We start from the raw sequence: 23717 nt of genomic DNA on the forward strand, positions 1-23717 counted from the left end.
GTTGTCTCCTGATCATTTCATAAACAATCGAATGTGTGAGGATTTCTGTTGAAAATTCTGTGGATTTTTTTGTATGAAAAATAATAATGATTAAAACCCAACAAGTTGTAAGTCTCCCCTCTTTCACAGTGTTTTTGATTATTCATCTGATAGTTAACATAGAAAACTGCAATTTAATTGTAAGTATATTGAGAATATCAATACCATCTATATATAGTTTCAAACACAGATTGTATAATCTCTCATTGAGTATATATTTAATCAATTAATAGATGCCATATATATCTGACCAAATAGAGATTAAATATACTTTAATTAATAGATATAAATACATAGATTGATAGCAAGGTCTTATCCTTATATGCAAAGGTATAAGCCATTACTTCTAAAGTGTCATAATAATGAAAAGGGGTTTACATATGTGACACTTTCAATACTGCTTCAAATCTTGAGCCTTTGGAATTAGTTGGCCAATGCATCAAGGCAGCTTAAGTCAGATTAAATGAAACTTCAGTTTACTTAATATGATATCAGTAAAAGAGGCTTTCTTCCTGTCAGATTACAGAAGGTTGATTTTAAAATGCAACATCATTGGTTTAATTCTTTCTTCTAAAGATTTAAAATTTTCAGTTCCATGGTGGAGATCAATGGAATTATGCAGAAGACACTGTTTTAAAGTTACAAAGAATTGTATGTTATTTACTGACTGATGTGGCTTTTCATATAAATCTTAATATAACTGACATATAACAAATTAAGAGAGAATTAACAATATTGATGCTAGAATGGTATTATACTACTGTCAGTACATTAGACAAATTCAAATTCTATACATGACTCAAGATATGTGGTGCTAAACAATGACAACAAGATAATTTCTGATTGAAGCAAGAACTTAACCTTATATAATCAAGTGCTTTTAGGTGACCTACTTACATGGTAAAGATGGAAGTATTGAAATAAGAGTTAGACCTCTGGGTCACTCTGTTAGCTCCAGAGACCAAGTGAACTTCTCAGACAAATATTGCAACAGTTTTCATTTTCTTTAATAGGAGTAAAAATAAGGAATAAAAGTAAAGCAATTAAATATTTGAAAGATTCTCACAGATCATAAAACATCATTGGATATATTAATCAATAATTAGTAGGAAAATAAAACACAAATGAAATGTTTAATTACTTAAATTATTGTACCTTTTGGAAGCTATAATGATTTCCATTCCTTTAAAGTTATATGCAGTGTTTTACTGTCTTTGGTCTTTGGGATATCTTGAGGCATATACTTATATGATTTCAAAAATAACCTTTGTTCCTCTTGAATATAAGATAAAAATTAAGACTAATAACTTTAGCAATGATATACAGAAATGTAAAAATGTCACTACACTGAAAAGAGAATTATTTTCTTGAATGCATGTTTTTCTTCATGCATGTATATTCCTGCATGCATGGATCCATTCCAAAGGTCCCTAAGGCATGGAAATTTTTTAATCTTGCTAATGCATCTATGAATATGATTGGAATAAAAATATTGGCAGAAACTCAACTGAGTAGGAGAATTATGATAACATATTTTGTGCTCTAAAAGAAAAGCCTTGATCCTTTATTCAGTGTGTAATGTGTAAACCCACTTTTTGGAGTAATTATTGGTGATTATATTGAGTAATTTTTTACATAAATATATAGCATTCTTTAGGTACATGAATTTTACCTACAAATTGTTATGTTGAAACAAAAATAGAAGCATATTGGTCTTTTCAATTTTTGATAATGAATGAGAAGATGTTGATTTAGAATGAGCTTTTAAATTATTGATTCCATTTATGTAAGCAATAATTTGCAACTTAAATCTAGTGAATATGATTACACATAAGACTCAGATCTATTCTTCAAACCTTTGGGCACAGGACTCACAGGTTTGACAGTAGGGAGAAAGTGTGAGTAGGGAAAGATCAAACACATGGTACACAAACATTGCTTAAGTATGTTGCTTAATGCATGGACGAAGTTCTTCCTTATACAAAATGGACTCTTCATTTGGGGACTGCAATGTTTTAAAACATGGAACTCAATTACTGTGATGAACTGCTTTATCCCAATGGAAGCTAATATATGAAAATTATGAGTATAAATAAATAAGTAAAATCTTAAAGTTTGTTAAGTGTCATTCATATTGAATACCCAAAGACTCTCTCTCTCTCTCTCTCTCTCTCTCTCTCCCTCTCTCCCTTTTTCTCTCTGGATGTGTGTGTTCTGAACAAAGCTCTTATGGGTACACATAAATAGAACCCTTCTTTTCTATGTGCAGATAGTATGCTGAGGTGATAATCATGACATGATTGAATTACAGCTCAGAGTAATTGATTGAAACACATTTGAAAATAGTTTTCATTTTAGTTTTATTGTAGTGAACAGTAATTTTAATTTTCTTAAAAGGCACCCAAGAATAATTATATTTGTGAACTAAAAATATACAAAACTGTACAGAATAAATAGTTCATAGAAATCTAGTCATACCTTCTTCTAAAATAAAGCTACACCGTCCCTCTCTTGAGGCAACACAAAAAAACTTAGCTGTAGAAGTGCCTTTTGCTACTAATCTATGGCATCTATCAATGTATGTCAATAAAAATAAAATAATCTTAACTATTCATTTTATACATTTGAATTACTTGCCACGAATGACTTATTTCTATCTTTGTCATATAGTTGTATATTAACTCTATGAAATGAAGCAAAATTACTAAGTGTTCTAACCATATATACAGTATAATCTCAGTAGCATTTGAAAAATATCCCAAGAAGAACAGAATGTTTAACATAAATGACATACCTTAGTCTCACAGCAGCTTTACATCAAGAATATACACACAAAATGTATACAGAAAACTAACATACTTTCTTATTCATTCCACATGAACTATTTGTCATCTGTTTTTAATGCAAAAAGCTTAGAAGTGGCAATTGTTTATTCATCCTTTGTTGAAAATTATGAATCATGAATGGCCCACATAATTACAAATTTACACTTTTATTTGCTATTGCCATTTGTAAATTTAAATTCCAGTTCCATTTGCATTTATTGTGAGAAAATTTAGTGTGTTTGACAATGCAAATTTCTGTCATATGTATTGGTTATGAATACATCTCTTATGAACTACATATATTGTTATATTCTTAACTGACAAAATCCAATTTATTCAGCCATGGAAAAAGTATTCAAGAAAACTGGAGCTATTTAGATAATCAACCCTTAAGGTGTTTAAGAGGAATTCTACGAAATACTTTTAAACATTTGGAGAAATACTACTATAGTCCTTGCATCAGTTATATACAAGGACTTATTATTTATTTGGAACAGGCTAAATTGCCTGAAGATAATGCCATGGCTTCCTCAATGATCCCTGAGTTTCACTTTCTTCTTCTATATCCCACAGGATTCCCGCTGTGTTGAGTTCTGACTGATCACACACATGTAAGGCACTTATTTCCAAGGTTTGGACTTAAGACAGAATCACAGCATTTCTGTGAAAGCCCACAAACATCTCATCTATGTTTGCTGCTCCAAGACTTCCAAATAGTCAGGTTCAGCATGTAAGTTAGCTTTGAGCTCAAAATATTCATTTTTAGTCTGTTCCACCAACACCTTCCTCGGTCGTGAGTACATCAATGTTTCCATTAATTTCAGTTCCTCGTGGGCTCCAGGATAGTTGACTTCCACATCTGGCTGGAGCTGAGCAATGTTTTTTCTTAGGTACTCAGTGATGCCCAGTTGCTGAAGTTCCCTTTCTTTTTCCAAAATGTTCCTATATAATGAACTTGCATCTTGAAAGGACAAAAAATCTGTTGATTGGTCTGTAGTTTTGTATTTCATATTTGAACCTGTAAGAGGGGAATTATTTTCCCGTTCTAGCAGGCTCCTCTGAAGATGTTTTGCATCATTTCCTTCTTTATCATTCCTTTCTTCAACTTCTTCCAAATGCTTTGGACCAAAGGATGGACTTCTGTAGACATGAACCATGGGGCTCACCATATGCTGCTCATAGAGAGAGGCAGAAGGTCTTTCAGTTGTATGGTGAGTTGTTTTATGACCATACATGCTGTAGTGTAGATGTACAGGGCTGTTGTCTCTCATTTGCTCATCTACTTTTTTCTTTTTATATCTTCTCCTACGGTGGAGGACAAGAACCACAATCCCCGCAGCACAGAATACAATAGTTATGAACACAATCAGAAGTCCTAATATCAGAACCGATAGAGGGACAGCATCAGTGAGAGAACTTAAAATAGTACCAGCTGTGTCTGTCGCCATTGTGGGAGAAGACACCATAATGTAGCTAGTCTGGGTTGGCAAGGAAGGGTTGTTCACTAAACCGGGGCAAAGAAGTTCACTGTTGAGAGCTTTTAATTCCTTTTTGTCAAGATGCCCCGGGGAAGTGCAGAGGATGTCATCTGTCATAGTGTTTGTGCCCAGCTTGTGTAGCCATTGTTGCAATCCAACCAGGTCACAGGAGCAGTCCCAGGGGTTATCCTCGAGGTCAATCTGGATGAGTAAGTCAAGATCATCCAAGATATTACTTACAGGTAAGTGAGTGAATTGGTTTGTTTTAAGATTTACTCTAGTTAGAGGAACACCCAAAAAAATATGTGGTGGTAAAACTTGAAGGAGGTTGTTATTTAAATAAAGAACTTTCAGTTTCGGCATTGGGTTGAAGGTTCCTGGTAATATTTCCTTTATTACATTGTATTCAAGATACAAATACTCGAGGCTGTGAAGACCGAGGAACATGCCTTTATTTAGTTTGGTCAGATGATTGCCATTGAGATAGAGCTTCTGTAGTCTTGTGAGATTCATAAATGATCCTTCTTCAAGAACTTCAATACGATTGTTCCCCAAGTGAAGCATTTCCAAAGTGAAGTATTCCATCAGATCAGACTTCACTAAGGTGTGGATAATATTGCCTGCAAGAACCAGCTTTCTAGGATTTTGTGGAGGAGGTTGTAGATCTGACAAGCTTTCAATATTTCGCTCCTGACAGTGGATTAGAAGTCCTGATGGGGAGAGGACTTTGCAGTTGCAAGGAACAGGACAGTATGGTACTGGAAGCTGGGTGGATGCCTTTGTAAGATAAGGTATCAAGCCCGGTGCTTTGGTAGGTTGTTTTAAAATGGATATATTCTTGCTTGATAGGCGGCTGTCACTTGTTGATGATGTTATAGCCAGCAATGATCCTGATGGATCCTCATGCTCTTCATACTCTGGTGGAATAGGGCAAATAGATTCCTTCTTCAGGCGACTCAATATACTCCCTTTGAAAAGTGGAGGACTGTTGCAAACAATATCACCAATTATAGACTGTGGAGGCATGTTTTCTAGCCAGTTTTTTAGCTGCAATATTTCACAATTACAGGCCCACTTATTGTCCTCCAACTGGAGATCCAATATCCGTCCAATGTGTTCCAAAAAACCAACATATGGCAATGTTTGCAACTGATTTCCACGAAGATCTAGATGGGTTAAAGGAACAAATCGAAATACGTTTGGAGGAAGACTCTCAATAGCATTGTCATTTAAAATTAACACTTTCAGCCTATTGAGCTTGCTGAAGGCACTTGGTTCGATAACTGTAATAAAATTATTATCAGCCTGCAAGAATTCTAGGTTTTCCAAACCATGGAATGTATCCTCTTTAAGAATTTCCAACGAATTGTGATTGATATGAAGTTGCTTAAGAAGCCCAAGGCCATTAAATGCACCAGTCTCAATATCTGCAATATTATTAAATCCAAGGTGTATTGAGAGAGCATTGGCAAGCCCAGAAAAGGCATTGGTGTGAAGCACTGTCAAGCCATTATTTAATAAGCTTAACTGGAAAGGTCGTGATGGTGGCACACTTATTTGGGATAATTTATTGATGCCCTTTTCTTCACAATTTATTAGCATTATGCCATCTTTTTCTTCACAGTTGCAAAGAGTGTCGCAAGAACCTCTGACTGAGGGCATTGGTGATTGGGACTGTAAAGATAGACAGGCAAGTAGAGCTGGATAAAGGAGATGAATCCACAGCTTCATGTTGTCCTATGATTGGATATGACTCTGTAAAAAGAAGGCAATAACAAGGGATTTTAATGGGCAAAAGCAGGGAGGTGTGTCTGACAGGTTTTAGTAGGCAAATAAAATTACTGTGAAATTATGAAAAGTTGGTTGTCTCTACATATTCTTTTAACACTGGATTCAATATTTAATTTAGACAGATCTATTTAGTTAACTTTAATTTGTATATTGCTCAAGATTTAGGATAATTAAAGTTTATAATACTGTACCAGCATATGTGATCACAAGTGCTAAAATTCTGCTTTTCATATATAAGAGATATGTATAGATATATTAGATAAAATCATGTAGCTCACTGGAGATAAAGAAAGGATGCAAAGTATGTATATAAGTGTCTGTATTTAGTATGTGCATGTATATTTATAGGGAGCCTGAACTTAATCACTTATGTACAAACATATCTCTATTTTAACTTGTTCTGTTTTTTGCAGAATATATGGATACTCTTGATGGTTCATTTTAAAAGATACAGGAAGATGTGTCTTTTATTACATAATAAAACTTAGCATTGCAAAAATGACTCAGTTTTGATTATTCTTTCTGAGGCAGTTTGCACAAGCTTCTGAGTCTCAAATGCATAAGCTTAGGAATACCCACATTTCAAAACAGTCATGCAATTTGTTTTGGATTTCTAGATGTGAGCTACTTCCTGCTACTTTTTAATATCAGCATGAATTAAGTAAAACTTAACTAAACAAAAAGAAAACAGTCTTTAACATTCATTCCAATATACAGTAAAAACAAAAACAATGCCTCATGTAAAGGTCTGGCCAATGACTTGCAAAGGACACACTAAGCAGGCTGTAGGACACTGAAGGCCATCACATAATTAAACCTTTTAATAAGGCACACATTTTCAAACAATGACCTCTGAAATAAACTGTGCTCCTGTGAAAATGTTTCAGGATATGCCTAAGTTGTCTCAAAATAATAGTTTATGAATACAGCATGCTTCTCATTCCCACAAAATTACAAGTATAGATGTCAATCAGTAACCTTCAGAACGACTCACACTGAAATGACTGCAGTGGTAAACACATAGAACTCTAAATATACATAAACATTTTTCTTTCTTTAAATATTTGACCACAAGTAGATAAATGAAATGGAAAGACAAGCACCCTGTCTCACAGTTATTGAGCACTACAAACTAATAAATGCTTTCAGTTTTGCAGATAAAATATAAACACTAACTTTGATTGGAATAAAGTTTACAACCAGATAAAATATCCCAGATTTTGTCAATAAGGCTGACAGTAATCTTTGGTCCCTGAAAATACATTATTTCCTTGGAAACTGACAGTTCAAAGTTTCTGGAAGGCAAAAGGCAACCGAAGGAAAAAAGCAAAGCAAAGCCTTTGCGTGTCAAGGCAAAGTTGGGAGGTTTTACATTTCCTCAGAGACAGACTGATTTTAAACAATTCTGAGTGCTCTGCTCAGAACTAAGAAGCTTGTGTTGGAGCCTTCAGCTTGTGCCTTGGCTCACAAAAAGTCTAAGTAATTCATAAATTACTAACAAGGAGTTTGATTTATTTAATCAATGGCAGCATCCTGAGAACACAGTAAATATTTTCCAGATGGTAACAGTTTATTTTTACCTAATAAGCAACTTACGATATTCAAAATGTGCATGGAAAAATTTATAATCTTTTCAGACACATACACAGTTTTCGAGAATCAATTTCTATTTCACATGGCTAACATAATCTTAAAATAGTCACAATTCCATTTCCATATTATCAGAGAATGCATATTTCCAAAACAGAACCTTATAAAAGTGTCAGACAAAGTTCAAAGCATCGTCTAATATTGGGCCCATACTTGAAATTCGAATGACAGCATTTAATCTTTCTGCAGGAAGCACATACATTTAGTTTCTAATCACAAACTACATATTTTAAAAGGATTATATTATGATATCTGCTCATTCCTACCCAGCTGTTGAACTAAATGCCCGTTGCTCAGGAGAACAGGCATCTGGTACAGTGTTAGCTTGGCCAGTGAACAAAAATGAAACTGAGTATCTTTTTAGGAAAAGGAGAGAGAGAGAGAGAGAGAGAGAGAGAGAGAGAGAGAGAGAGAGAGAGAGAGAGAGAGAGAGATTCACTCATTCTTGATAACGCAAACATCAATATAAGAAAAGGCTGGCAACATTCCTCTTACCTGTAAAGCAGACACTTCCTGGCACTATCAGAAATTCAAGCTGTAAGAGGTGTCCAAAGTCAATCAGTTTCTCTATTTAAAAAGAAAACACCAACCACAGTGCACTTACTCCTCAAATATCACTTTCGCCAAGTCCCATAGCTCCAAAAAGTTAAAACATCTGGTCAAAGACAAAACAGTGAGCACTTATTTTCATTGAAAGTATTGTAGGCAGAGCACACACTGGAGCATCCTGAAGCCGTAGTCCTTTTTCTCCCAATTAATATTCACGGCATACTTCACTGCTATGCTGACTTTTGTTTTGCGTATAGTTAACCATTGACAAGCTGCTGATCACAGCAAATAAACAAGATGTTTTGCAGAGCCGGGGGTGCTCACTCTTGCTTTCTTTGGGTGTAGATCCAGACTGCAGCAATGCTCTCTTTCCTCTCTTTCTAGTCTTTCTAGTTAGCTCAGTTTGTTATTAGTCAGATTGCCAAGGACTGGGAGGTAGGCGTAAATAAAGAGACTTCTTGGCTTTTGACTCAGCCTTTAAGCCCGTCCCCGTCAGAAGTGCTTTAATCTGCCAGTGTCATATAACAGGAGACAGCTCCACCTTGGGACTGTTCAACTCCTCCTATTTCTGCAAACGGTCTTTCCACTGCTTTGTGTGGAATAGAGAGCAAATGAATTTTGATGCAAATAATCACGTGTGGCTTTAAATGCTGAATAATGTGTTTTGTTATGAAAGAAAACTGAATATTTTCTTGCACAGCAGTGTACTGTACACACACACACACACACACACACACACAGACACACACAATGTGCACTAAAATGACAAGCAGGCTGCCCGTAGAATAGTTATTTCCTGTCCTTTTTTAGACTGTTGCTGTGAGTTGAAATTGACTACTAATTAAATTTTAAATGCTAACACAAACTGATTTCCTGAAGAACTCTTTTTTTTTTTTCATTCATCCTTTAAAAAATAAATCAAAAGCCTTATGTGTGGCTCTAGGCTCCAGGCCTCATTATTTGTTCCCCTAGAGCTAATGCTTTATGATGAAGCTAAAAATCAGTGCTGGTGCTGCAGCCCTTTCTTTTTTCAGATCTTTGTTTAGAATGGAAATGCAACTATTTGAAAAGGTGTTGAAATAAATAAGGGTATTAACATTGCTTTTTAAGCTGCATGTCACACCCCCAAAATATGAAATTATATCTCACAAATCAGAGTGAATCAAGTTACATATTTAGTAATTGTAATGTTCTGATTTAATTGTATTAGTTGAGAAAGAAAATGGTTTCTAAGTATTATTTGCTTCTTCAAACCTTAAAAGTTTTAAAATTTTTCTGGGAAATCACAGGCTTCAGATTCTTTAGTTCTCCAAATGCTTGTTCATAAGAAATTATTTCAAAACATTATAAATGCCTGATCATTTTGGTTTTAAAATGAATATATTAGAAACCAATACTTATTTCTCCAAAAAGATTCTGTTTAGTTTTACTCTTACCTAAAGGTTCTAACAGCCATATATATATATATACAACCTTAGGTCTCATTTAAGAAATCTCATTAAAAATGTCTGATCATATTTAAATAATTAAAAAGAAGAATAAAACTTTGAATTATAATTGAAATCATTGACAGAAGGTCCACAGTCAGATCTTCAAGGGATTTATAACTATCCCTTTATATTCTATTCCCTACCCATTGTGCGTCTAACATGCCAGTGGCATAGTGCATTGAAGTGGAACAGTGCCCAACGGTCAGGAATAAAAGCGAGGAACAGGAGGATGAAGAGGAGCCAGTGGACTACAACTAGAGAATCACTGTTTTAGTTTGCCGCTGGTGCATTAACTCTACCTACTTAATAAAACAGACAGGTAGATACAAATTAGAATTGTCACCAATCAGGGCAACAAAAGGGTAATGAAGAGGAGTTCCAGTGAGGGCCCAGCATCCGTAGTGTAGCAGATACCAGAGACCTCGAACCAGATCAATGATTCTCGTCAACGAATATTTGCCAGTAAAGATACATGGACAAAAGAGTTCACTGCGTGACTCACTATGTCACACTACAGCTTCCGTGACGAGATCTCCCCCTTTTTTTCTTTTTTCTCTTAAATTTCATCTGGGCGGGGATGGGGGCTCTGTGAGGACAGAGGGCAGATGGAATCGAGATGCATGATGTGAAAGACAAAAAATAAAAAGAAAGTTAAAAAAAAAGAGAGAACTGAGAAACTCCAACCATCTTTTGAAGACATAATATCCTCAATTTATTTTTTTTAGATTTGGAAGAAGTACTACTATAGAACGGCAAGTTAGTGATGAGAATTTCGTCAGGAAAAATGGAAGTGTGTACTCTACACTTTGAAACATTTACCCAGGAATAGCCAAATTTGAATATAGACCTGTTTTCTAGTAGCGGAAAGTTAGGTACTCCATTTTGATTCATTTGGCCATCTCTTACCATTTCAGTGCATATATTACTGTTTAGTTAACAAGAGGAAAGAAATGACGAGAATTAAGGTACTTTAGGGTTGAGAGTGGGGCTCAATGGCAGAATGCCTTCCCATCATTATTGAGTTCTTGAGTTTATTCCCAGCCCTGAAACAAAATTCACTTGCTCTGTAACTTTCAACTGAAACAAGAAGACCTGGTTTCAGTACAATTTGCAACAACATTTCAGCATAACAAAAAATGTTGATAACTCATGTGTAAACATGATCTCAGGCTTAGCTAAATGTTAACCTTAGAACAGCCATGGTTTTAGTTAGGCCTCCTGTCCTGAGGCTTCACTAACTGCAATAATCAACTGTTTCATTAGATAGATACAGAAAATTCAAACCATTAATGGTGGGAATGTATTAGTAATAGATAGAAAATAATGGTTCTTTAAACATCTTTTCCCAACTTTCCCACTTGAACAGTACTAAAGTTGAAATCAAAGATTAATCAGCAATCAGCATAAAAGGTTTCCTTACCCCTCCCACTTAAAGCACACATTCATTAACTCCAAGATGGGAGATGTTGAAAATTAATGTGATGTATACATATATATATATATATATATCACATAAAATCACATATACATATATATGATACACATATAATCTCTCTGTATCTCTGTCTCTGTCTCTGTCTCTGTCTCTGTGTCTCTCTCTCACACACACACATATTAGGTTATGTTTCAATATGCTGTGTAAGTGAGATTGATTTCTAGAGTATACATTTCTAATAGGTAAACATGAAATTATTTTATTTACATGGGGACTGCCATGTAACTAGAAGAAATAACCTATTTTTAGTGGTCCCTTTAGAGAAGTGTGAAGTCAGCTCATTAATTGTGTATTAAAATGTATGATGAATAGTTGCACACATTCCAGCTGTCATAGAGGAAACAGAAGCCATCTTAATTGCCCAAACTCAAAATGTAAATGGGAAAAAGTTCAGCAAAATTTGGGTGGCTAATCCATACCTGCAGGATATATAGAATGAGAAGGCAGAGATAAAGCATGGAAAAGAAGAAAGAAAGAAAGAAAGAAAGAAAGAAAGAAAGAAAGAAAGAAAGAAAGAAAGAAAGAAAGAAAGAAAGGAAGGAAGGAAGAATAAGTAAAACAAGGGCCAGAGTGGTGTAGCTCAGGTCATATTTTCCAGCATTAATGAAGCCCTGCTTGGATCCCTGTATTGCATAAGACCCAGGAGAGCCTTGATTGTGGAATTGTCTACATAGGACAGACCAGGGGGCATGATTGTGGAGGATTGTTTTAATTGTTAATTGGTGTAGAAAGAGTCAGCCCATAGCGGGCTGTTCCACAGGGAAGTTCCAAGCTGTGTAAGAGAAGAAACCTGGATGACAGGTGGCAGCAACAATAACATTGACACATCTCTTCCTCTCTGCCCTTGACTGTGGAAGGACTGTAAGGGTCCGGCCTGTATTTTGCTGAAGTGGTTGTAAAATGAAATTTTAAGTCAAAGAAATCCTCTCCTGCTAGGCCACTTTCGTAAAAGTGTTTTATCAACACCATCCGAAAGGCTATTAGAAAACTTTAAACAGGATTCCATATGAGGTGTTAGAAGTGGGGTACTGTATTGACCAGTTTATGTCAGCTTGACATCAACTAGTGTCATTTGGGAAGTGGGAAACTCAGCTGACAAATCTCTCACCAGATTGGCTGGTGGGAAAGATTGTGGTTCAGTTTTTAATTTGGTAATTGATACGGAAGAGCCCAGTCCATTGTGGGTGGTGCCACCCTTGGTGGACTGAGCAAGCCTTGAGCCTCAAGCCAGTGAGTGCAGAGTCTCTGCATAAGTTCTAGCCCCTAGAATTCTGCCTTGAGTTTCTGCCCTGACTGGTATTGATGATGAACTGTAAGCTGAAATAAACCCTTTCCACCTCAAGTTGCTTTTAGTCATGGTGTTTTACCGCATAGTTAGAGAGCTAGCAAAGACAGGTAGTACAATGGTAAGTTTGAGGATATTGTTAGCTACATAGTGAGTTCAAGGCCAGCTTGGAGTAGAGGAGCCCATATCTCAAAAAATAAAATAAAATAAAATAAAATAAAATAAAATAAAATAAAATAAAATAAAATAAAGTAGATACCTTCATTTATCACTGGACTAATTCAACCTCAGAGAACTTGTGCACTGATTTTATAATAACATATAAATGTGAAAGTAAAGACCACTGTAAGACTGAGCTGAACTCTGGAATCTGAAGTACTGCAGAGACATTTGGGCCATTATTGACACAATATGGGGTACAATTAAATACTGTTGATGGAAAGAAAAATCTTGCTGACACTTTGGGAATGAGAAGGCCACAGTAGCTGGTAAATATTCAGTAGAGGTTTTATGATTTGAAGCAAAAGTTTAAACATAGACCTTTACATAAATGCCATTTGAAATTACTCATAATGTTGTATTGAAGGAACTATTCAATCCAAATATTCAAAATAGCTAACATCTTGCTTTGTACACTCCATAGCTTACATAAATTTATAATAATGCTATTAAAATGAAATATAAATAAGTAGAAATTGAAGATTATGTGGATGCTAAAGAAATGACTTTTGCATTGCTTTAAAATATTTTTGACAATTTTATCCACCTCTATGTGAGGAGGTATAGGCAATCGATGGCTATTGAGTCTAGAGAATCAATAATGTAGCCATTCTTCAAAAGTCATTACTTTATTAGTATTAGTGTTTGCATGTGTGTGGAGGTTATTACATTTGTTAGAGTTTATAGATGATGATATGAAGACAAGGTTCTGGCATTGGTCCATCACTTACTCCTTTTAATGAGTTCATTGGATTGAATGTAATTTATAGGATTGCATAAACGTACCATTACTTGCTAAACTATCTTACAGGTCCCCTAATGCAACCATTTTAGGAACATTAATAAATAAATATTTAACATCACTTGTTCAAACTTACATTTTTCTTTGTATTTCTATATATAGTTTGAAATGTATTTATTTCATTAAAAAGGTAAAGAATCTGAAATAAATGAAAAACATTTTCTAATAACCACTACCTCCTGGAAATTAAGAGATTCTAATTTGCTAGATTTATTTTTTCTGTTGTCTATAGCAACTAACTATCATTTCCTCTGTATATAGCTGAGTCACAGTGTGATATAAGATATTAAACATAATTATAATTAATAAAATGTGGTTGAGTGTGCTTTTTCCAAAAAGACAGCTGCTTTTACATGTATTGATTTCCTTTACTTAAAACTTTAAAAACTTAACAGTTAATATAATAAGTAATAGATGAATAAATTGTTTTGCTATTCATTGAGAGCTCATATTTGGATATTTCTCCACACAGTAGGATGACACTTTCAATGTTGTAGCTGGTGTGCACAGTTGCTCAAGGAGGTACTATCTACTCTGGTCACTCAGTCAGCATGTTTACTGTGGGTTATACTTTAGAGACCAAGTGAGACATATCTAAAACAATAATGTTAAGTGAAGAAAACAGCAATTTAAGACGGATTAGTTGATATGAAAACAGAATTACTAGCTTTTAAGTTGGTTTGGATAGCAATAAATTATTTGTTACAAAAAGATTGTTGTGCTAAAGGTAAAATAAGCAGTAAAGCATAGGTTTATTGGGAAATGGAAGTACCTGCTCTAACAGACGAATCAGTACATCCTATAGGTGGACATATTTGGCCTTGATAATGGAAAAGGCATTTCCTCAGTGATTACTGTCACCATTGGAAAATTATTTATTAAGGAGAGAAAAAAAAATCAATGGTGAGAGATTTATTTAAAAATGTTGAGACTTTTAGGGATGAGTAATTTTTCCTGAAATAGGGAAGAGTAATTTTGCCTGAAATCTCAGAAGAAAGTAAGATGTACTCTAATATTTAATTCTTTTATTTAATTACTTTTGTCAATTTCATACATGAGTACCACATTCACAGCATTTTTACCCCTTCCTCTCTACCATCTAACTCTTCCTATGTCCTCTACTCCCACTCAAGTTCATTAACTTTTCTTAACTCTTAGTGGTATGTACTAGTAATTATATGTGTATATGTATAAAACCTGTTGGTGACCAAACAGTGACATCAGTTCACATATGAATGGGGAAATCCCATGAGGGCCTACCACAGATGAAGCACTTCATATAGTTAATGTCTATTGAGCAAGGAAGATTTTGTCTTTTCCAATGTGAAGCCCCTTTAGGTTATTCAATACCAAGTGGTCAGCTACAAACACAGATACATAAGAGTATGTAAGATTTTTTTTGAAGTGTTTCAGCCCTCAAAGAATAAACTTTTGATTTATAAATTATTTCATAAGAAGTAAAAAGTATTCTTTCAGAATTGACCTACATTCATCCTACAGATATTCTTTTCATATTTTACTTGGGAAATAAATGAAAAATGTAGGCGCTGAAGACCTTTATGCACATTTTTAATATGATGTTATATACATTTTTATATAATGTATATATAGTTAAACAGTCTGATATTACCATCTGCACCTTACCAAATGTTTTCCCAACAAAAAATTGAACTTTACTTAGGATATAGTTCATAAATATTAAATACCATTGAGTAGTATTATGAGTGTGGTTTATCAGAAAAATAAACATTTTCCATTGACTACAAATACTTTCATGTATTTGTAGACTAAAATGTGGCATGTAGTGTATATAATATATTAATAATGATATAATTTAAATAAAAGTTAAGATTATAATGATCAAATTATTGTATTACATTTTAATTTTTGATGAAGAAAAATCTTTTGATTTTATGGAGAGGGAAACTTATTTTGTAATAATCTTTAGGATTTAATATCACATACATTTTGTATTATATATCATATTTTTCTTGGTCACCAATTTAAATAAAATTCTATCTTTATTGAAACTAACAATGAGACTATGCTTGTTCACCTCTAAACAGTGGAAAATTTAAAATCATTGTACTGCAATGATATAGTAAATACAGGCTTGGAAACACTATTTTTTTTGGTGAATAGTAATTATCAGAAACATATCTTACATAATACTCATACTTTCTCTGTAGCTCCAACTTATAAGAACATAAGGAACACTGACAATTCAAAACACCATAGACTTAAACATACATTTGCAGCACAGGTTCTCTACCTAGAGAAAGAAATCTATTCAAAGCATCACTTACCTGCTCTTCCCTTCTTTGTGAGCAGACATGGTTCCATAACAAATAACGCTTGAAATTATTAGAAAGCACTTTTCATTTCCCTTGATATATATATAGGTTAGAGACTGTGAAAGTAAAAATTTATAATCTAAAGGCAATATTGAATATTTGCGTATCGTTCTTAAAAATTAAGCTTATTCTACAGCCACCTTGATTTAAAACATTTTTACTCTTTTACTGCCCTCTGGTGGATCTTAAAAGAAATGGTGCAGGAAGCATACAATTCTGTAAGTATTTCTCTTTAAATGAATGGGTCTTGCAGGGAACATTATTGCTAATAGAACATTTTCCTTCAAGAAGTTCATAAAAACATGCAGTGAGTTTTTAAAAAAGTACTACAAGATGCAATTGTAGATGGCAATTTGCTATTTTATAACCAATGATCTTATAAATATTGATTAAAAACATTCCCAAAATGAGATGAAATGCATGCTACAATAATTACTTTGAATCAATAGATGAATATAAATTTTTCCATGTATAGTTAATTGGTAATAGTGAATGTTTTATTTTTATACTATAAGGCTTATATGCAATATTGAGCACATCATATATATAGAATCATGGTTCAGGCCATACATAATAACACAACATTAGAATAAACCATGGAACAACTATTAAAAGTGACAAAATGCATAATAAGGAGATGTAATTACCTCTTCAATTCCAAGGCTCTTTGCAGAGTCTACATTTTTTCTTTTTTTTTCTGATTTTAGAATTTAACCACTTATAGAAAACACTGCTATTCACAAGTATTTTTAAAAATGGGAAAAATGCACATGAAGATTGTATTTTAGTCCTGTATTTTAAGAGAGCAAACTGTTTTACTAATATTTATTATAAAAATTTGATTCTCTAAAATTCATTTGTTAATATGTATCCACTAACAATATTGAGCACATCATATATGTAGAATCATTTAGCACAAAAATGTTAACTGAGAATAAATTATCACAGATATATATAAGTTGAGAATTAATCACAATGATGTGCATACATACTTAGACATGACTGATAATTAATATACTCTATGCAGAAACTAAGGACTATCTAACTCATCAGGATAAGGTATGTGTTTAAGTGGCAATTTCCTTGTCTCTGCTCATTGTTCTCTGAATCTACCTCACTTATTCTTCTAACCTTAAGTCAATGGTTATGAAGCTGCTGGAACATCTGCCACTAATGTCAATTCAGGCTCTGAAGATGCTGCACTTCTTCTAGGTGCTACCAAAGGGGCAGCCTCATGTCTCACCATGCAATTGATTTCTCCTTTGTTTATGATCAAGTAAGGGTAGTGACCAACTTTTCCATAATTACTTATTTTAAACAAGGTGGCTTGCTGTGGATATCACTCTGTGTAGCTTGAGTTTTCCTGCCTTGCCCACAGTCAGGACAAATCTCTGTCACCCGCCAGTCCCACTGCTGCTCAGACCCAACCAAGTAAACACAGAGACTTATATTGCTTACAAACTGTATGGCCGTGGCAGGCTTCTTGCTAACTGTTCTTATAGCTTAAATTAATCCATTTCCATAAATCTATACCTTGCCACGTGGCTGGTGGCTTACCGGTGTCTTCACATGCTGCTGGTCATGGCGGCAGCTGGCAGTGTCTCTCTGCCTCAGCCTTCTGCTTCCCAGAATTCTCTCTCCTTGTCCCACATACTTCCTGCCTGGCCACTGGCCAATCAGTGTTTTATTTATTGACCAATCAGAACAATTTGACATACAGACCATCCCACAGCAACTCTGTATGCTGTGAATGTGTTACTCTGATTGGTTTATAAATAAAGTGCTGATTAACTAGTAGCCAGGCAGGAAGTATAGGTAGGACAAAGAGAGGGGAGAATTCTGGGAACAGGTAGGCTGAGTCAGGAGATGCTGCCAGCCACTGTGGCCATGAGAAGCGAGATGTAAATGCACTGGCAAGCCACAAGCCGTGTGCCAACTTATAGATTGATAGAAATGGGTTAATTTAAGATATATGAACTAGATAGCAAGAAGCCTGCCATGGCCATACGGTTTTTTGGTACTACAAGTCTCTGTGTGTTTACTTGGGTCAGAGCGGCTATAGGAGCCAGGTGGACACAGGAAAACTCCAGCTACAGTGGCTGATCATAAAATTATTAGAATATATATTGGTAGTTGAAACCGCATTTTACTTTGATTGTTTTTCCACAAAATTTGTGTGAAAATTTAGAAAAACATGAATAAATTACCTTTTTATAGAAGCTGTTCATTGGAACTCCAAGGCATTAAATACAATGGTATTCCATCAGTATCTAAACACAAGAACATCCCCATGTTTCTAAGTGCCTTTTAAAACATGAAGCACTTATCAGAAAAATCTAGAATCTGCATAGACTGGCCAAAAATGCCAAGTAAAGACTATTCTGGAATAAGTTATGGGCGTTAGAAACTGTTTTGCCCGTGCCGTATTACAAGCTGTTTGAGTTCATTGGGTAGTCCTGGCATCTGAGGTCTGTCCTATGTGGTAACTTTAGAAAGTGAACTAAACAGCCTTTGGCCATGGTAAATTCCTTGTGCAAGTGTGTCAGACTCCTCAATTAAAATTGGCTATAAGTATTCAACCTGTTTCATTATTTTAGTATTAGTTAGAATATATATATATACATATATATATATATTTAATTTACTGTAACTTAGCAATTATTTAGTATATTTAAGTATAAATAGAAAAGACAGAAAATGTATTTAGTTTTTTTAATTAAAATATGTCTTTATCTTGTGGCAGATTGCCTTTCCAGCATTCAGAAAACCTTGGGTTCAAATCCAAAGCACTATAAAAAATGAATCTTTCTAACCATCCAATTACAAATAAATATCATTCTGTGGTATTTGTGTTCTGTTGTCAGCCTTAGTGTACTTTCCTGGTAACCAGTCCTTAGCAACTCCTGTTTTTCTGCAGGCTGAATGAGAATGGTCTCCATAGGCTCACGTATTTGAATAGTAGGTGGGACATAGTCTAAATAGATAAGACAAAGGCGAGTTGCCCTATCTGTGTTGGCAGGTCAATTGGTCTGTATGTTATGCAGGCCTTATTTAGGCAGCCATATTGCTGAGGTTTCCTGGGATCAGTTTCCCTGTCATGTCTGGAAGACACTGCCTAGCAACATGTGTAGCTGGAGAGCTTTTCTCCGGGTCCTGCCAAGCCCCTGCAGTCCTGAGGCCCACTTATAAAATAAACACACAGACACTTACATTATTTAAACTGTTTGGCCTAATTGCTCAGGCTTCTAGCTAGCTGTTCTTATATCTTTAATTAACCCATTTCTATTAATCTATAAGTTGTCACATGGCTTGTGGCTTACCAGTGTCTTAACATCCTCTCATGGCAGCAGTTGACAGCATCTCTCTGCCTCAGCCTTCCACTTCTCAGACCTCTCCTCTTTCTTTGTTCTGCTTATACTTCCTGTCTGGCTACTGGCCAATCAGCATTTTATTTATCAATCAATCATCCACAGCAAGCAGGAGTCACAGTCCTTTGGCTCTTGTGATCTTTTCTACCCCCTCTTTCACAAAGTTTTCTTAGCTCTTAGTGTAAGAGTTCTATTAATGAGGCACGCACTAGGAATGGGAAGCCCACAGTGACTTAATCAGTGCATTTTGACCAGTTAGAGTTGCATTTCACAGTTTTGATCTACCGTAAAAAGAAGATGCTTGGAGGATGTTGTAGGTGTAATGGTAACTACTCCAAATACAGTTTGAAATTATACTGATTAAGGACATTGGGAGTATATTCTCCTCTAAGATATATATATATATATATATATATATATATATATATATATATATATATATATATCCTTTCCATTCAAGTATAGTTGGTGAGGCTCACTGTTCCAGTATAAATTTCCTTTTACTGAGTGGGATTTAGATCCAAAATAGACAGCTATTGTTTATTCCAAGATAAAAGTGTCAATATTGCAACACTGGTATGATGGTTTGAAAGAATATGGCGCTAAAGGTGAGTAGCATTATTAAGAGCTGTGGCTTTGTTTGAGTAGGTGTGGCTTTGTTGGAGGAAGCATGTCAGTATAGGGTCAGGCCTCCTCTGCCCTTCTCTGCCTTCTGCCTCCCTTTTATTTCTTCCTATTCTAGATTCCCCTTGGTCTCTCTATAACAGTGCATCCCATTTCTCCTTTCTTGGAAGATCATCTCTTTCCCACTGATTATTTTCTAGGTACCTAATCTCTGTGGATATTCTGAGCATTCCATGCATATTGGAAGATTAAAAGCTAACATTCACTTATGAGAGAAAACACCTCATTCAGGATAAATTTTCTAGCTCCACCAATTTATCCACATGTTTTACTTTCATAGTTTCAGGGCAGAAGTAAATATGTTGTCCCATAGGTGAGCCAGAAGCTATTTTACTTGTAACTGATCCTTACTGGTAAAGGGAAATTCAATTTTCTTCAGTGGAGTGTCACTGGGTACACAATGCAGTTCAGACTCCATGCCCTGGAGTAGCTGGCCAATAAAAACAATCTCCATGTATTTTTTGTGGACTTTTTTTTCTGATATATTTTAAACCTTATTTGTCTATTGATTATTTATTTTGATCATTGTTTTTGTGGGTTTGGAGGTGCATAAAGTTGGGCAGATGGGGAAGAGTTAGAGAGGATCTGAGAGGACACAGAAGAGGGGGAAATATGAACAAAATTATTTGCAGAAAATAATTAATATTCATCATTTGATGATTTGTGATCTCCCCCTTTATTTCCATTACATCTTATTAAGCTATTCTTCTTTGAAATAATCCATATTTTCCCTTGCCAAAGTTGTATATGTACTGATTGATCTGTTTTGAGTTTGAGGGTGCCAGGAACAACTTTTGATTATTACTTGCAATTGAGTTACAGGGTAGAAATCTCATCTTTTCCTACTAAAGGGGAATACATATTATATGTAATTGCCCTTAGTAGAAACATCTGTTAGGTCGCATTACAGTATTTTAAAGTGAATCAGAAAATGAGGAAACATGATTTTAAAAGATCTGGTTTTAATAATTCTTTATAAAACAGTTCTTGACCTGTATTAAAGTAATGAAGCTCTACTGAGTGATATGATCCCAAATGGAACACCAAAGCTCCGCTTAACATCACCGTAATTGAAACTGTCCATCTACTTCAGTTTTAAGTAATCAAATAGCATTCTTCCAAAAATACATTTATTTGTTATCAGAGTCAACTGTCCACTGCTTTCTTTGAAAGACAATGTTTGTGGAGTAGCATGCATTATAATGACACTTTTCAAGTGTTTAAAAAAAAGCAGCAGGTATAAGGAAAGCTAAAACACAAGAACAATTGTTTCAAGAAAAAATTTAATGACTTTTCTGTTTTTCATGTTATATTTTATATACACAATACAAGTTTCTTCTTTCTTCCTATCTTTGTGTCTTTCACATCATGCATCTCCATCCCATTCATTTCCCCATCCCTTCGTATTTACCCTCTGCCCTTACAACCTCCGCCCTCCCAAATAAATAAATAAATAAAACTTAAGCAAAAAAGAATAAAAGAGAGAAAAGAAAAAAAATCAGTCTCACTGTAGAAGCTGTAGTATCACACAGTGAATAAAGCAATAAACCCATTTATCCATATCTCTTTTATTGCAAGTGTTCATAACAGAATTATTGGTCTGGTTTCAGGTCTCTGATTTCTACTACACTATTGATGATGGGCCCTCACTGGAACTCCTCTTGGTCATCCTGCTTTTGTCCTGTGTTGTGGAAATCCTGCAGATTTGGATCTGCAGGACCATTCCCTTCCTGTGCTTCAGCAGATCACAAATGGGGTGGATATTGGGGTGGACCAACACATAAGCCTGGTTCTGGGCCTGGGTAGTTCACAGTTGGTCTGTCATCAGCTCTCCCTTGTCCTCACCAACAGGTTGAGCTCTCCTGCATTGTCCTGAAGAGTTCACCCCTTGCAGCAATGAGCAAGGAGAGGGGGCACTTCTCCTGCTTTCATGTCCTCAGAATCAGAGGCCCCACACCTACACCTTCAGGGTCAGCTCTTGTTTTGCCCAGGTGTGGTATAGGGGCCACTCTCCTGAGTGCTGCAGTTGAAGGGCAGGGCCAGCTCTACCACCTGCCTCAGTCATTGACAGGGGAGGGGGTAGCCTCTTTCCCCTGCCCATACTACCAGATGACAGATGAGTAATCAAGACAGCTCTTCCATGCTAATAACTTTGGAACAGGCTCACCCACACACCCACCAACAGGAATGGCTATATTGTACGGCCCAGGTAAGGTGCAGGCCTGCTCCCCTGAGGGTTGCAGCTGGTGGGGAACAGGGGCAGCTCTCCTGCCGTTATGACCCCATGGCCAGCTCTATCCCACTCATGCTGCCACTTGAATAGATGAGTGATGGGGACAGCTCTCCCATGCGCACAACTTCAGGGCTGGCTCACACACACCTCTGCTAATGGGGTTGGCACTATTGTGCTATTGAGGTGAGGTGCAGTGCCTGCTCTCCTGAGTGTATGTCTACTACTGTAATTTATACAGATGTATTTTGTTTAGTAAACAAGGTATCATAATGTATAAATATGTAATATCAAGATTATTTAGTGCGATTTAGACTTTTAAGTTTATTACTTTTCTGTTATGTGTATGGGTGCTTTTTCTATCTGTATGTAAGTGTATTACATGTGTGCAGTGCCTCCAGAGCCAGAATAAGGTGTGTAACTTCATAAAAAAAGGGTTACAGATAGATATGAGCTAGCATGTAGATACTGGGACCAAACCTGGTTTTTCTGAATGAACAAAACAGCCACTTTGGCCTCAAACTCCAGATCTACCTGGCTTTGATTCTGCCTCCTGAGTGATGGAATTAAAAGAAAACAACACTCCACCATATAAAAGAAATATAGTTTTCGTATGGCTAGTAATTGGCTGTATATTTGTTTTTTCTTTAATACATTTCTTTAAAACTTTTAAAAACATTTTAGGCATAGTAATATTATGCAAAAATACACATGTTCTAAATTCCATGTTTTTAGGTTCTACAACAACATTAAGAAATGGTTATACTCATTCAACAAACAAGAAGATGAAAATTCAATAGAAAAGGGAATTGTAGTCTCATATCTAGCAAATGACAAGCAACATATTCAGGTCTGGATGTGATAGAAGTTTTGTTTATTTTACCAGCACATTCTAATGAAACATACATCAAGTTATATGATTTTTTAAAGGGGAGATATTAGCCAGGTGTGGTAGTGCCAGCCTTTAGTCTCAGCATTTGGGAGGCAGAGGCAGGCAGATCTTTGAGATGGAGGCCAGGCAGCCTCAAGAACAAGTTCCAGAACAGTCAAGGCTACAGAGATAAAAACTGTCTTGAAAAATACAAAAAGAGGTAGAGGGTATTAAATAAATTCTCAAATGTCATATTTGTACAATTATATTAATTACAGAATTTAAAAATTATCACTATAAGTAAACACGTTGAATTATATGTCCATAAAATACTTAGAAAGACAAATATTTTCTTAATAGCTAAAGTTCAAAATCAGATATTTTACTCTCTATAAATCATTGGGCAAACATTGGAGAATCTTAATTTTTAGTTCAATATCTCCCTCTGCTGTTAGCAAACACAAATGAAAACCATGTATAGCTGTGACTATATGTGGTAGAATATATTTTTTTAAAAAACTTTGATGTTTTCCATATTTTTCCTTTGTTCTGAAAATGTGAATATATGATTTATTTGAAAAAATAAC

At 35.2% G+C, this 23717-nt stretch overlaps 1 protein-coding gene across 1 annotated transcript; it reads right to left on the reverse strand.

Moving 5' to 3' along the window:
- Positions 1-2382: 2382 nt before the first annotated feature.
- On the reverse strand, positions 2383-8851 carry Slitrk6 (SLIT and NTRK like family member 6). The gene is made up of 2 exons (XM_006985644.3): positions 8279-8851; positions 2383-6097 (listed from the first exon to the last, which is right to left on the reverse strand). Exon 2 carries the CDS (start codon positions 6071-6073, stop codon positions 3551-3553), a length of 2523 nt encoding a protein of 840 aa, XP_006985706.1. The 5' UTR covers positions 6074-6097; positions 8279-8851; the 3' UTR covers positions 2383-3550.
- Positions 8852-23717: the final 14866 nt, after the last annotated feature.

This window comes from Peromyscus maniculatus, chromosome 9 (genome assembly GCF_049852395.1).
Source record: "Peromyscus maniculatus bairdii isolate BWxNUB_F1_BW_parent chromosome 9, HU_Pman_BW_mat_3.1, whole genome shotgun sequence".
In the NCBI taxonomy this organism is placed as follows: Eukaryota; Metazoa; Chordata; class Mammalia; order Rodentia; family Cricetidae; genus Peromyscus; species Peromyscus maniculatus.